The sequence below is a fragment of the Saccostrea cucullata genome, unplaced genomic scaffold, assembly GCF_032062105.1.
Source record: "Saccostrea cucullata isolate Sc308-1 unplaced genomic scaffold, CSIRO_AGI_Scuc_v1 ctg16033, whole genome shotgun sequence".
Classification (NCBI taxonomy): Eukaryota; Metazoa; Mollusca; class Bivalvia; order Ostreida; family Ostreidae; genus Saccostrea; species Saccostrea cuccullata.
The window spans coordinates 1-13,379 of NW_026941428.1; the positions used below are offsets into that span (position 1 = coordinate 1).

Genomic DNA, 13,379 nt, shown 5'->3' on the forward strand with positions numbered 1-13,379 from the left:
AATTTCTTCCTTTGATAACCTTCTACGCTCAAATACTTTGTTTCTTTGATTTAGATGACACCTGTAACTCAACTGAACAACTAATCGCAGAGTCAACTTCGAAATTCATTACATCTCCGGGGTTCCCATCTGCACATTCAAGGTACATACATTTTAAAAACAAAATTAAAAAAAGAAAAAAAAATGATTAAAGCCCTACATGTATCTAAATACTAAATTGTGTTTTTATTTTCAGATCAATGCAATGCTCCTGGATTGTGGTTTCTGATTTAAAGGGGAACTTTCGTTTAATTTTTGAGTTCCGCTCTCAATATTTTAAAAAAAGCTACTTTGGCTACTGCTTTGATTTCGTAAAGATAGATAGTGTGGGCGGTCAGTATCATTAAGTTTTCATGTTCAATGTTATATCGTTTGATGTTATATATATATATATATATATATATATATATATATATATATATATATATATATATATATATATATATATATATATATATAAAAGCACAAATTACAACAACTCTTAAACTAATATAACTGCCCTAAGTGAAGGATATAGTTGAAGGTATTTATATATATATATATATATATATATATATATATATATATATATATATATATATATATATATATATATATATATATATATATATATATATATCACTTCCATTCTCAATGACCGTGTAGTGTAGGGCAGCGTTGTGAGAATTCCATCGGCATCGAAAGCAAGTTTTTTAACTTGCCTAGATAGCCGAGTGGTCTAACGCGCTGTTCTCGTACTGCTAAGAGACAGATTCCGTAGGTCGAGAGTTCAACCCCGGAATAAAGTGGAAGTGAGTATCCATGTAAAAGTGAATTTCTCTGTGCTTTCTATATTAATATTCCTTCACTTAGGGCAGTTATATTAGTTTAAGAGTTGTTGTAATTTGTGCTTTATATATATATATATATATATATATATATATATATATATATATATATATATATATATATATATATATATAAAGCACTAAAAAACCAACAACACTGTATAATTATCCTAAATGTCGGATCTACCAAGTAGATACAAGATCACGGATGGAAATTTATATAAAGCACTAAAATGACCAACGACACGAACAATAAAAATTGACAAATTTTCGGGACGCCCTGTCCGTACCTCAGGACAAAGAAAAAAGTTAAAACGTCATAAGAACAAAGGAAAAAGAAAAACAAAAACAATTAGCACTACTACTTAACTACTAATCACTATTTATTTACAAACTTAGTTACAAGTTGAATTGGAAATTTTTAAGAACAGTATAAGTAAAGAAAGAAATCCGGACTGCTACGTCCGGTCTATCGGGTATGCTCGGGTGAAGTGCAATTTACATAATTGAACGAATCAATTATGCTAATTAAATTACGACAATCAGTAAATCGTACATTGTTTCATTCTCTCAATATGGCCTAACTATACTTGATAAAGAATAATCAAAGAAAAATAATACAGCAGAGATATTTTAAAATATGAATCATGATCTATTATAAATTTTGAAATATTATAGGACTTTTAAGAAATTTTTAAGAACACTATAATTAAAGAAATAGATTCGGACCGCTATGAAATACGTCCGGTCTATCGGGTATACTCGGGTGAAGTGCGACTTACATAATTGAACGAATTAATTATGCTAATTAATTACGACAATCAGTAAATCGTACATTGTTTCATTCTCTCAATATGGCGTAACTGTACTTGATAAAGAAGAATCAAAGACAAATGATACAGCAGGGATATTTTAAATTATGAATTATGATCTATTATAAATTTCTAAATATTTTAGGACTTATTATCGGGAAAAAATAATTAACAAAGGCGTAAACAATTCATAGTTATGTGGGTTGTTCGAGAGTTGGTGACGCAAATAAACTGTAGAGTTAACACAAAATTGAGAGAATAATCCTGTTTAGTATCTTCAGGAATTGGGTCTAGTTTACGTTCATTCTGGTGAAGTCGTTCAGTTTGTTAATGCCAGTAGGGCTGAATGACTTCAGTCTGTGCATCCAGAACTTTTCCTTGCTTTTTCTCTGAGCGTCTGTCCATCTTGGGTTATGGTCACTCACCACTACTGTCATGTCTTCCCATTTGTGACCCTCAAGGTTGAAATGTTCCCCAACAGGTTCATTGAGTTTTTTGGTCCTAATGGTCGAACGGTGGTTATTGACTCTCCTGCAGAGATCTCCTGTTTCACCAATATACTGTTTGGAGCAAACTTTGCATCTGATGAGATAAATGCAGTTGTCAGTATGACAGGACAAATTCCCTAGTATTTTGTAGCTGCTGCCTGTAACAGGGCTGTTAAAACTGTCCATGTCAGTGCTGTGCTTACAAAGAAGACATCTTCTGTCAAAGCAAGTTTTAAAGCCCCCGTTAGGTAATGGGTTGTCCAGTCTGGTTTACTACCCTGTCCTTTAGGTTCCTTGAGCGTCTGTATGCAGCCAATGGGGGTTCCTTAAAGACCTCTGCCATTCGTTTGTTTGAATGGAGAATTTGTAGGTTCTTTTGAAGGATACCGCTAAGGTTCTTAAGGATGGGATGGTATGTGGTTACCAGAGGGACCCTGCCGCTATTTTCTTTCTCCTTGTAGCGTAATAGGTTTTGCCTGTCATCGCAGCACAGTTAAGGTTACAAAAAGGAGGCGGAGCCTAATTTGTACGGGAAAACTTGACTATGACATCATACACAATATACGTCATACAACATTTCTTTAAAATACCACAAAATGAGTTTATCTGCGAATTTAACAAGTAAGAAATAACAAACTACATAAAAACGTACTACAGCGTGTTGTTTTGTCGTTAGTTAAATCCCACATAACAAGTTATAAACAAGTCACTGATCGCAATACACTTGTCAATATGACGTCATTTCTTACAACGTGACGTAGTTTGTATGCAGTGAGAGACAAATCAAGTGATATTTTCTCAAAAATTATATTTTCTCTAATTAAATAAAATATTATTTACAGATATTCTATGGGCCAATAACTTGAATTTAATGTCTTTTTCACTACTTTATTAATATATTTTCTGTACATTACGTATTTAGTTGACACTGCCGTATATTTGTATGCAAGTACATCGGAGGGTAATGTTGGGGGTCTTAATAAATCGATCTAGTGCAAGGGCATACACTCTATGGATCAAAGTAAGCTTTTACATTTCAACTATAGAACTATTAAGGTATCTGAAAAGTGCTGCGATCCTGATGAAATCTTAAAAACAATTTAATTATATCAATATTTCATGCCGCTGACCAGCAAAAAATATAGAATTCGGTCATACAAGTATAATTTTAACAATGAGATTACAGAATTTAGACAGGATCGCAGCACTTTTTAGAAACTACAATGCGTGTTGAAAATATTTGTATGCTAAACTTGGTATTTCAACTTGGTTATGCCCTTGCTCTAGTGATATTTATATGTAACATCAATACTTCAAGTCAATGTGCTAAAATCGCGTGACTGCCGCATCACGTGACTAGTCTAAATATAAAATATAATCGTCCTCGATATGTAGTTATTAATCATAATAACAATTATCCGATATGAATTATGTATTAAAAATAATCGCCATCCCGATTACGAATACCTTTTCAAATGCAAAATTTAGTCGATATTTCCATTGCGCACCTTAACTGTACTGCGATGTCCCGCCATCTCATCAATAGCTGTTTGTACGGTGCGGGCATTGTAGCCTCATTTGCATAAGTGGGACTTGAGAAGACCACTTTGCTCCTGATATAAGGCAGGGGACGAACAGATTTCTGGTGGCTAGACCCTTAGGCACCCCCTTAAAAGTGTGTGGGGGGTGACAGCTAGTGGGCATAAGATATAGGTGGGAGTCTGTGGGTTTGGTGTGGAGACTGAATTCGATTTCACCATCAATCAGGGTAGATGTAGTATCTAGGAATACGTCTTTCGATTTAGATTCGTCTACTGTAAATTTGATTGACTGATGAAAGGTGTTGGCAAACGTAATGAATGCCTCGAGGCTCTCGCGAGTTTCCACCCACTTCATCTCTATATCGTCAATGAAACGCAACCAGCTATCGGGCCTAAATTGTGCTTGAAGTAACAAGTTGCGTTCCAGTCTGCCCATGAAGACATTGGCATAAGACGGTGCCATTTTCGTACCCATAGCAGTGCCATTAACTTGCAGGTAATGTTCTCCATTAAACATGAAGTTGTTGAACTTGAGAACATGTTCAAGGAGCTTAGCAAGGGACTCGGTAGAAGGAACTTGTATGGATCTACTATCCCAGACTTCTCTACAGGCGTCGATACCCTCATCGTGCGGAATATTTGTGTACAAAGATGTGACGTCCATAGTCACGAGGAGAGTATGATCTGGGAGGCCAGTAGAGGGCGTCTTGTTAATGTAGTCCGTAGTGTCCTTAAGATAGGATGGCAAACTTTCTACGTGTGGACGGAGATGTAAATCAATGAATTCAGAAATTTTCTCCGTGGGGTGTCCTATTGCGCTGACTATGGGTGGACCTGGCATGCCTTCTTTTTGTATTTTAGGAAGCAGATAGAATTGTCCTGTTCTACAGTCAATAGGATTTAAGGTCTCATAGACGTTGATACCAATCTCATTTTTCTCAAACATATCGTCAAGAGTTTTGGTAATGGTGGTGGAGAATTCTTTAGTAGGGTCAGAGTCCAGTTTCTTATAGAAACGTTCGTCTGAGAGTTGTCTTTGGGCCTCCGCCATGTAAGTCTCTGTATCCATTACTACAACTGTAGAGCCTTTGTCTGCTTTCTTAATTACAATGTCATCCCGATTTTTAAATGATTGTAAGGCAGATCTCTCCTCCTTACTCAAATTGTCGGGAGTTTTGTCTGGCATTGAAAGGAGCTTTTCTATGTCTGATTCAACGGCGTCAATATACGACTCAAGCGCGCCGCACTTGCCCGGTGCACTCTTGGGCTTATAGAGTTTGTGTTCCTCTAGGTCGTGTAAATCTGGCTTGGAAGAGTCGTATGAATTTGCGAAGTCTTTTCTAGAGAAGTGCTCCTTCAAACGAAGTCTCCGGAAGAATGCTCGGGTGTCCTCTCTGACTTGTTTTTCGTCGACCTCATGTAGCGTGGGGCAGAAATTTAGCCCCTTTGAGAGAAGTGAGGTCTCCGATTCGGAGAGAGGAGCACTAGATGTACTGAGCACTGGGCAGACGTCAGGAGTTTGTATGGGTCCGTCCCTCGCGATTGTCTTAATGCGTTTGAAGCGTCTCGAGCGGGGTTTACGTGTTTTGTTAACTCTGACCTCTGACCAGTTGTTCCTAGACTGTGGAACACTGTCGCGGAGAAATTTCTTTTTTTGAGTCTTGTTGACTTTGTTTGTTAGGGCCATATTATAGGTGTCTATAATATTATGGGCTTCGTCAAGATCGGCCTGGGACATGATATCGTTGAGGGATGATTCTAAGGACTTGATCTCACTCTTCAATTGTCCTAACTTGTGGATATCCCAAGAAAGACAGAGTGACATCAATTGTTTAGAACATCTCCTTGTAATAACGTCCCAGCGTTCCTGGAAGCGTTTGGAGATTGGCCCTATGTTAGGTGTAACATTTATCTGAAAGCCTTTCGGTATAATGTCACACTCTAAATAGGTCTGTACATTGGAGACCCGGTGTTCAGTTTTTATAGATTTTTGGTGTTCTTTCTTTAGAAGTTTGAATGTTGAATTATCTTTAATAGACATATTTGAAGTTCCTTCTACCGAGTCCCTTGCTAAGCTCCTTGAACATGTTCTCAAGTTCAACAACTTTATGTTTAATGGAGAACATTACCTGCAAGTTAATGGCACTGCTATGGGTACGAAAATGGCACCGTCTTATGCCAATGTCTTCATGGGCAGACTGGAACGCAACTTGTTACTTCAAGCACCATTTAGGCCCCATAGCTGGTTGCGTTTCATTGAGGATATAGAGATGAAATGGGTGGAATGTCGCGAGAGCCTCGAGGCATTCATTACTTTTGCCAACACCTTTCATCAGTCAATCAAATTTACAGTAGACGAATCTAAATCGAAAGACGTATTCCTAGATACTACATCTACCCTGATTGATGGTGAAATCGAATTCAGTCTCCACACCAAACCCACAGACTCCCACCTATATCTTATGCCCACTAGCTGTCATCCCCCACACACTTTTAAGGGAGTGCCTAAGGGTCTAGCCACCAGAATTCGACGCATCTGTTCGTCCCTGCCTTATATCAGGAGCAAAGTGGTCTTCTCAAGTCCCACTTATGCAAAAGAGGCTACAATGCCCGCACCGTACAAACAGCTATTGATGAGATGGCGGGACATGACAGGCAAAACCTGTTACGCTACAAGGAGAAAGAAAATAGCGGCAGGGTCCCTCTGGTAACCACATACCATCCCGTCCTTAAGAACCTTAGCGGTATCCTTCAAAAGAACCTACCAATTCTCCATTCACTCCATTCTCCATGTACGATTTACTGATTGTCTTAATTAATTAGCATAATTAATTGGTTCAATTATGTAAGTCGCACTTCACCCGAGTATACCCGATAGACCGGACGTATTTCATAGCGGTCCGGATTTCTTTCTTTAATAGTGTTCTTGAATATTTCCAATTCAACATGTAACTATGTTTGTAAATATATAGTGTTTAGTAGTCTAGTAGTAGTGTTAGTTGTTTTTGTTTCTCTTTTTCCTTTGTTCTAATGACTTTTCAGCTCACCTGAGCCAAAGGCTCAAGTAAGCTTTTCTGATCAAAATTTGTCCGTTGTCTGTCGTCGTTGTCGTCATCGTCGTAAACTTTTCACATTTTCATCTTCCACCGAGCCAATTTCAACCAAACTTGCTACAAAGTTTCCTTGGGTAAAGAGGATTCAAGTTTGTTCAAATGAAGGACCACGCCGTTTTCCAAGGGGAGATAATTATGAATTAGAGAAAAAATAAAGGCATTTTTAAAAAATCAATTTCTCAAGAACCACTGGGCCAGGAAAGATGAAGCTCCTGTGAAATCATCTCCAGGTAGTGTAGATTCAACTTTGTTCAAATCATGAACCCCGGGGGTAGGGTGGGCCCAAATGGCCGATCAAAGTTTAACATAGGAATATATATAAATTCAAGCCCCCTCCCCCCTTTGTAAACTTTAAGTTCTGATCTGATATGTACTTTTTCCTAGCCAATTGCTCAGGTGAGCAATGTGGCCCCTGGGCCTCTTGTTAACTTTTTTCTTTGTCCTGAGGAAGGGACAGGGCGTCCCAAAAAATTGACAATTTTTATTGTTCGTGTCCTTGACCATTTTTAGTGCTTTATATATATATATATATATATATATATATATATATATATATATATATATATATATATATATATATATATATATATATATATATATATATATTCCTGCACTGCTAGGAGACAGATTCCGAAGGTCGAGAGTTCAACCCCGGGCTGGGGCGGAAGTGGGTATCCATGTAAAAGTGAATTTCTTTGTACTTTCTATATTAATATTTCTTCACTTAGGGCAGTTATGTTAGTTTAAGAGTTGTTGTAAAATGTGCTTTATAAATTAAAATTAATTTCATTACAACATGTATTGGTAACAATTCTCTGTTGAAACTAATGTCCAAATAACTGTATCTCACTTCTATTCTCAATTACCGTGTAGTGTAGGACAGCGCCGCGAGAATTCCATCGGCATCGAAAGCAAGTTTTTTAACTTGCCTAGATAGCCGAGCGGTCTAGCGCGCTGTTCCTGCAATGCTAGGAGACAGATTCCGAAGGTCGAGAGTTCAACCCCGGGCTGGGGCGGAAGTGGGTATCCATGTAAAAGTGAATTTCTTTGTGCTTTCTAAATTATATATATATATATATATATATATATATATATATATATATATATATATATATATATACATATATTTACATTTCCAATGTCTTTGTCCGAGATAAAATTACAAATTGTAAATGTACTTTATTTCCCCATCAATGTATTGGCGCGGTTCCAAAAAAAAAACACGTGCAGGTTTGGAACAAACAGCTAGACAGAAGCAGGCTTGGAGCACGTGGATTGGCGGAATCAAAGCATGTAGATATAAGGAAATAAATTGTCAGATTTTTCAATTTCATGACGATGGTCAATCGATTGGCTTGCGAGATAATTTTATGCATAAACCCGTTTATGCAAATTATCACGCAACCCAATCGATTGATCACATCATGAAATTGAAAAATAAGACAGTTATTCCTTAAATATTTACATTTCCAATGTCATTGTCCGAGATAAAATTACCAATTGTAAATGTAATTGATTTCCTCATGAATGTTTTGGCGCGGTTCCAAAAAAAAACCACGTGCAGGCCGGGACAACACCTAGAGAGAAGCAGGCGGAATCAAAGCATGTAAATATAAGGAATAACTGTCTTATTTTTTGAATTCATGATGATGATCAATGGATTGGCTTGTGTAATAATTTTATGCATAAATTATCACACAAGCCAATCCATTGATCACTTCATGAATTCTATATAAAAATAAGACAGTTATTCCTTAAATATATATATATATATATATATAGATATATATATATATGGCTGGGGCGGAAGTGGGTATCCATGTAAAAGTGAATTTCTTTGTGCTTTCTATATATATATATATATATATATATATATATATATATATATATATATATATATATATATATATATATATATATATATATATATATATATATATATATATATGTATATATATATTACCGATACATTAAAGCGCTTTCCCTGATCATGTAGGAACTGTTTCACAGTTTACAATACAAAATGCTAATTGTTGAAATATATATGATTTAGAATTCTGTGAAGGGAAGGAAGATTATATCTTAAGAACATCCGACAGATTGATCTTATATTAAATAACACTACAACTAAGGTGCAGTTGTTAGTAACAACTACTATAATTATTATAGTAGAAGCGGGTTTGTTTTGGCTTTTTACATCGCAGGTTAGTTGCTTTACATCATTATATATTCTGAATTTGCTTTAAAAAGATGCTTGAAATTTTATTAACAATATCTATATGTTTAGGCCTGGTTTTCAAATAGAATTTGTGCAAATTTTTATGCGTGAAAAGAAGAAAACACTTGTTAAGGCCTTCAACTCGACATTTAGATATATCGACGACGTATTGTCAATTAACAGTGGGATTTTCCATTACGGTGTCGAAATATATCCTTTTGACCTTGAAATAAAAGATCCCACAAAGTCTGACACATCTGTTTCACATTTGGATAAGACCACAGAACATAAACTCGCAAGATTGGAAATATGCAGCTTACGTCATTTCTATCTGTTACAATCAAAACATTAATGATAGAAAATGAAATGGGCGGGTACAATTCGACGCGGACTGGGGGAAGACATTGGATTGAAATTCGAGTTTGAAATTCATTTTCAATGAATACCTGTCGGCAGGGTATGCTCACTCCTCCATTGTACCTGATCCCATCTCTGATGTTGTGGAAGTTTTTTTTTGTATTGTTTTCTGGACTTTTGATCTTGAATACTGTTCGATATCCACATATTTTTCATAAAGATAAATTTTGTTATTTATTTAAAAATGACCGTATAAATGTAAACAATTTAACACACAAGAAGGGATCAGACTCATACGTTTGATTGTAAGTTATGTAAAATATGATGTCTGATCCCCCGAAAAATAAGTAGAAAAAAGTGTCATTAAGTAAAATGCTGACTGACAATTTTCATACTTATCGTTATGCCATTTTTTACAAAATGAATTATCCAATGATTTTTCTGTTATTTCTCAATCATGACAAGGAGGACACGGTGGGTGTGACAGGTCGGCAAGGTATGCTCTCTCCTCCATGACACCTGATTCAACCTCATATGTGTTGGAGGCCAGTCTTTGCTCTACTCCTATTTTGCTTTTTTTCAATGGAGTCTTGAGCTTGAATACTGTTCGTTATCTCAATATATTCATACTGTTTCCAATGTCGACTCGATATATCCCAGTGACATCAAATTATATACGTACAACACAGAGTAGGACATTTTGATACTTTACGACAAGAAGACAATTATTATTACCGAAACAAAACAATTATTACAAACCATTTCTGATAATTGTGATGAATCCAACTTTTCACTTTCAACATCCCGTATCTTTGTAGCAATATAGTAAATAATAAAACAAGGATATCATCATTCTTGATTGACGTCTTAATTTAACAAGCTCTGTTACAACGCACTTTGAAAAATTACGCACTTTGAAAAAATTTTTCAAAGTGCGTTAAATTTTGGGACCAAGTCAACGCACTTTGAAAAAATAAAATTTCTTTTCAAAGTGCGTTAATATGGACCATATTAACACACTTTGAAAAACTGTGTATGGATTTGTCAATATTCCTGCAAATCTTAGGTATGGTAAATATTTGAACCTGTTTGATAATTCTTCTGTGAAGAGGTCACATCAGGATATGAAAGTGAGCGATTTTGATTTTTCCATACTTAGAAAATTCTTTCTCGCTTAAATGCTTTACTGTACTAAATTTTTTTCAAGTATGCATGCATTTTATGTAAACTTAAATTTATTGAAAGTTTTCAACGTCATACCAGTTATGTGAACACATATATTTTGGTGTAGCATAGGCAACAGTACCGGAAAGGGGGCTTACATGTAGGCTCATAAATATTTTGCAAAGATATACATAATATAAACATGTATGCATTAAAAATTGGGGCTTACCTGTGGGGTCAACTTTCAATTTGCTACCGACGGCTATGTACAATGTTTAAGAAAAAAAAAAAGAGTTGGGATGAGAGACCTTCTACTCGTCTTCTCCTTGTTCTCAATGAGGTTAAGTGAGTTCATGTAAATTTAAAAAAAGTTTTTCAAAAGATATAATTATTACAATTTGATTTCCTCTATTACTTAAATCTAAGTCTAGAATTTTTATTTTCATTCATATCTTTTTTTCAAAGTGCGTTAAATGCCTCCATGGTAAAAAATTATTATGTGCATTTTTAACGCACTTTGAAAAATTTTTTCAAAGTGCGTTGAGTGTGTCCAAAATTTAATGCACTTTGAAAAATTTTACGCACTTTGAAAATTTTTTTCAAAGTGCGTAATTTTTTCAAAGTGCGTTGCCACAAAACTCTATTGTCGATAAAATTCCCTATTAAGCAATTACACTTGCAATTAGGTCAAATGCTGACTGAGTTTTTTAACGGGAATTTCCATTGATTTCTCCGTTTAGGCAATCATTATAAAAGGACGTACGGAGGGTGTGACCGGCCCACAGGATATGCTTACTCCTCCGTGGCACTTTATTAGGAAATGTGTGGTTTTCCATTCCCGATAAACAAATTTTAAAATGAATTATGAGCTTGAATACTTTTCGCTATCCCCATATCTCAGTTGGGGTGCTTAATTTAATTTCCTATTTTATTTTAAGTTGTTCCCAGACTTCAGCTGCAAATTACACCACGACATGATTTTTCACTTCAAAGTGGCCAAAGTATAAGTCTACAATGTACAATCACGAATCCGGAATCAATGTATTCTGTAGGCGGAGGTCTAATCTGGCAGAAAGACGGGAAAAATATCGAAACAGGCAAGACTAAAAAATTGAGTTAATTATGCAAGTCCTTACTTACAAAATCAGTCGTCTGAGGTTTAAGATTCTTCAAAGAATAAAATGAACGAATGTCCAGATCAAAAATGATATATAATGCAATGAGTTCGTCATAGCTATATAATGTTTTTAGATTCAGACTTTTATATACAAACTACTAATCTATCCACCACATTGATGAAAATATCAGCAGAAAGTAATGATTCTGGAAGTTACTTGTGCTCACATTCCCATTATCCTGAAACAGAAAATGCTTCCATCAATGTAAATGTAAGGAAACCAAGTGAGTCAATAATTTTCATCTAGCAGCAAACATTCAATAATCTATAAAAATGGCAATTTACTAAATTTCTTTGTTGAAAATACTTGAAATTTTATTTTTATTTTTAAAACCACTTCTCTAATCTAAAATGTTTTTCCATTTAGGTCCCAGAAAACAAATTGAATGTCAAAGCGAGATTTTTTCTAACATAACATGGAAACCAATATTTACAGGAACAACTGCAAACGAATCCTGTCCAGAAAATCAGATCGGTATTAATTCAAATTTGAAAATGTTAGCTAATTACTTGCACACAGATCCATTAATGTAAAAACATATAGAACTGTTCGTACACACAAACAAACAATGCACTGTTTTTTCTCACTATTTTTGAATGGTACAACAGTTTTTATAGTGTATCACTTTGTAATATTCAACGATAACAAAAAAATATGATTCTCAATACATGACTAATTTTGTTGGAAATGATAGATCCCAGAGAATTCTAGGTGATCTTAAGCGGAATGTACACACAGAATTTTCCCCCCAATTTTTAAGGAATAGCTACGAGATATTGTGACACTCGAGGTGTATGGGATATGCCTAATCTGATAAATTGTACTAGTAAAGCGTTTGTGGATGCTTCCAAAGAGGTAAGTCTTTACTCATGTACAGTTAAAGAAAACGCGATAAGGATATCTGAATATGTTTGTTGTTGTGAATGGAGTATTGTTTCGGGTAACCTATAAAAGTTAGTGTAAGCTTAGTCCAATGCTTTCAATCTCCATTAAAAACAGATGATAAGTTCGCCATTAATATAATGTTGTGTGAATCAGAAGAATTTTTGGACAATTTGAAATCGCAAGATTTTACTAAAATCAACAGCTTAAAAACTTTCGAATTTTCAATTTTATACACAATTATTCCCCACGATAAATTAAAGTCCAGGCTTTTTGATATCACCGAGAGCTAAATTTTCAATAAAAATGGAACTCGTTAATTTACTTAACTAGTCATTATAACTTGTTTTGTTAAAACAGATTCTGATTGCACACACAAATACTCTGAAGTTGACATCAAAGAGATGTTTGAGTTTCTAACTGACAATATCTATGTTGTTTTTGGAGACTAGGTATTCAAACAATCTATTAGAATCCCCATGGGTGCCAATTGCGCTCCATTATAAGCAGATCTATTTTTACATTCCTATGAAGCAGACTTTATGCAAAATCTTATGGGTGAAAAGACGAAAACAGTTGCTGTGGCCTTCGACTCGACATTTTGATATATCGACGACGTATTGTCAATTAAAAATGGTAATGTCCATTCCAACGTCGATACGATATATCATGGGGAGCTTGAGATAAAAGATATCACAGAGTCTGACACATCTATTTCATACTTGGATATTTAACTCAAAAAAAGACGTTAATGGTAATC

General features: G+C 35.1%; 2 protein-coding genes across 2 annotated transcripts; one reads left to right on the plus strand and one right to left on the minus strand.

Moving 5' to 3' along the window:
• Positions 1-3,436: 3,436 nt before the first annotated feature.
• Positions 3,437-5,748, minus strand: LOC134257802 (uncharacterized). Its single transcript, XM_062740403.1, has 2 exons — positions 4,238-5,748; positions 3,437-3,449 (listed from the first exon to the last, which is right to left on the minus strand). Exons 1-2 carry the CDS (start codon positions 5,746-5,748, stop codon positions 3,437-3,439), a joined length of 1,524 nt encoding a protein of 507 aa, XP_062596387.1.
• Positions 5,749-11,363: 5,615 nt separating this feature from the next.
• On the plus strand, positions 11,364-12,724 carry LOC134257803 (uncharacterized). The gene is made up of 4 exons (XM_062740404.1): positions 11,364-11,656; positions 11,811-11,960; positions 12,104-12,211; positions 12,498-12,724. Exons 1-4 carry the CDS (start codon positions 11,599-11,601, stop codon positions 12,686-12,688), a joined length of 507 nt encoding a protein of 168 aa, XP_062596388.1. The 5' UTR covers positions 11,364-11,598; the 3' UTR covers positions 12,689-12,724.
• The last annotated feature ends 655 nt before the right edge of the window (positions 12,725-13,379 follow it).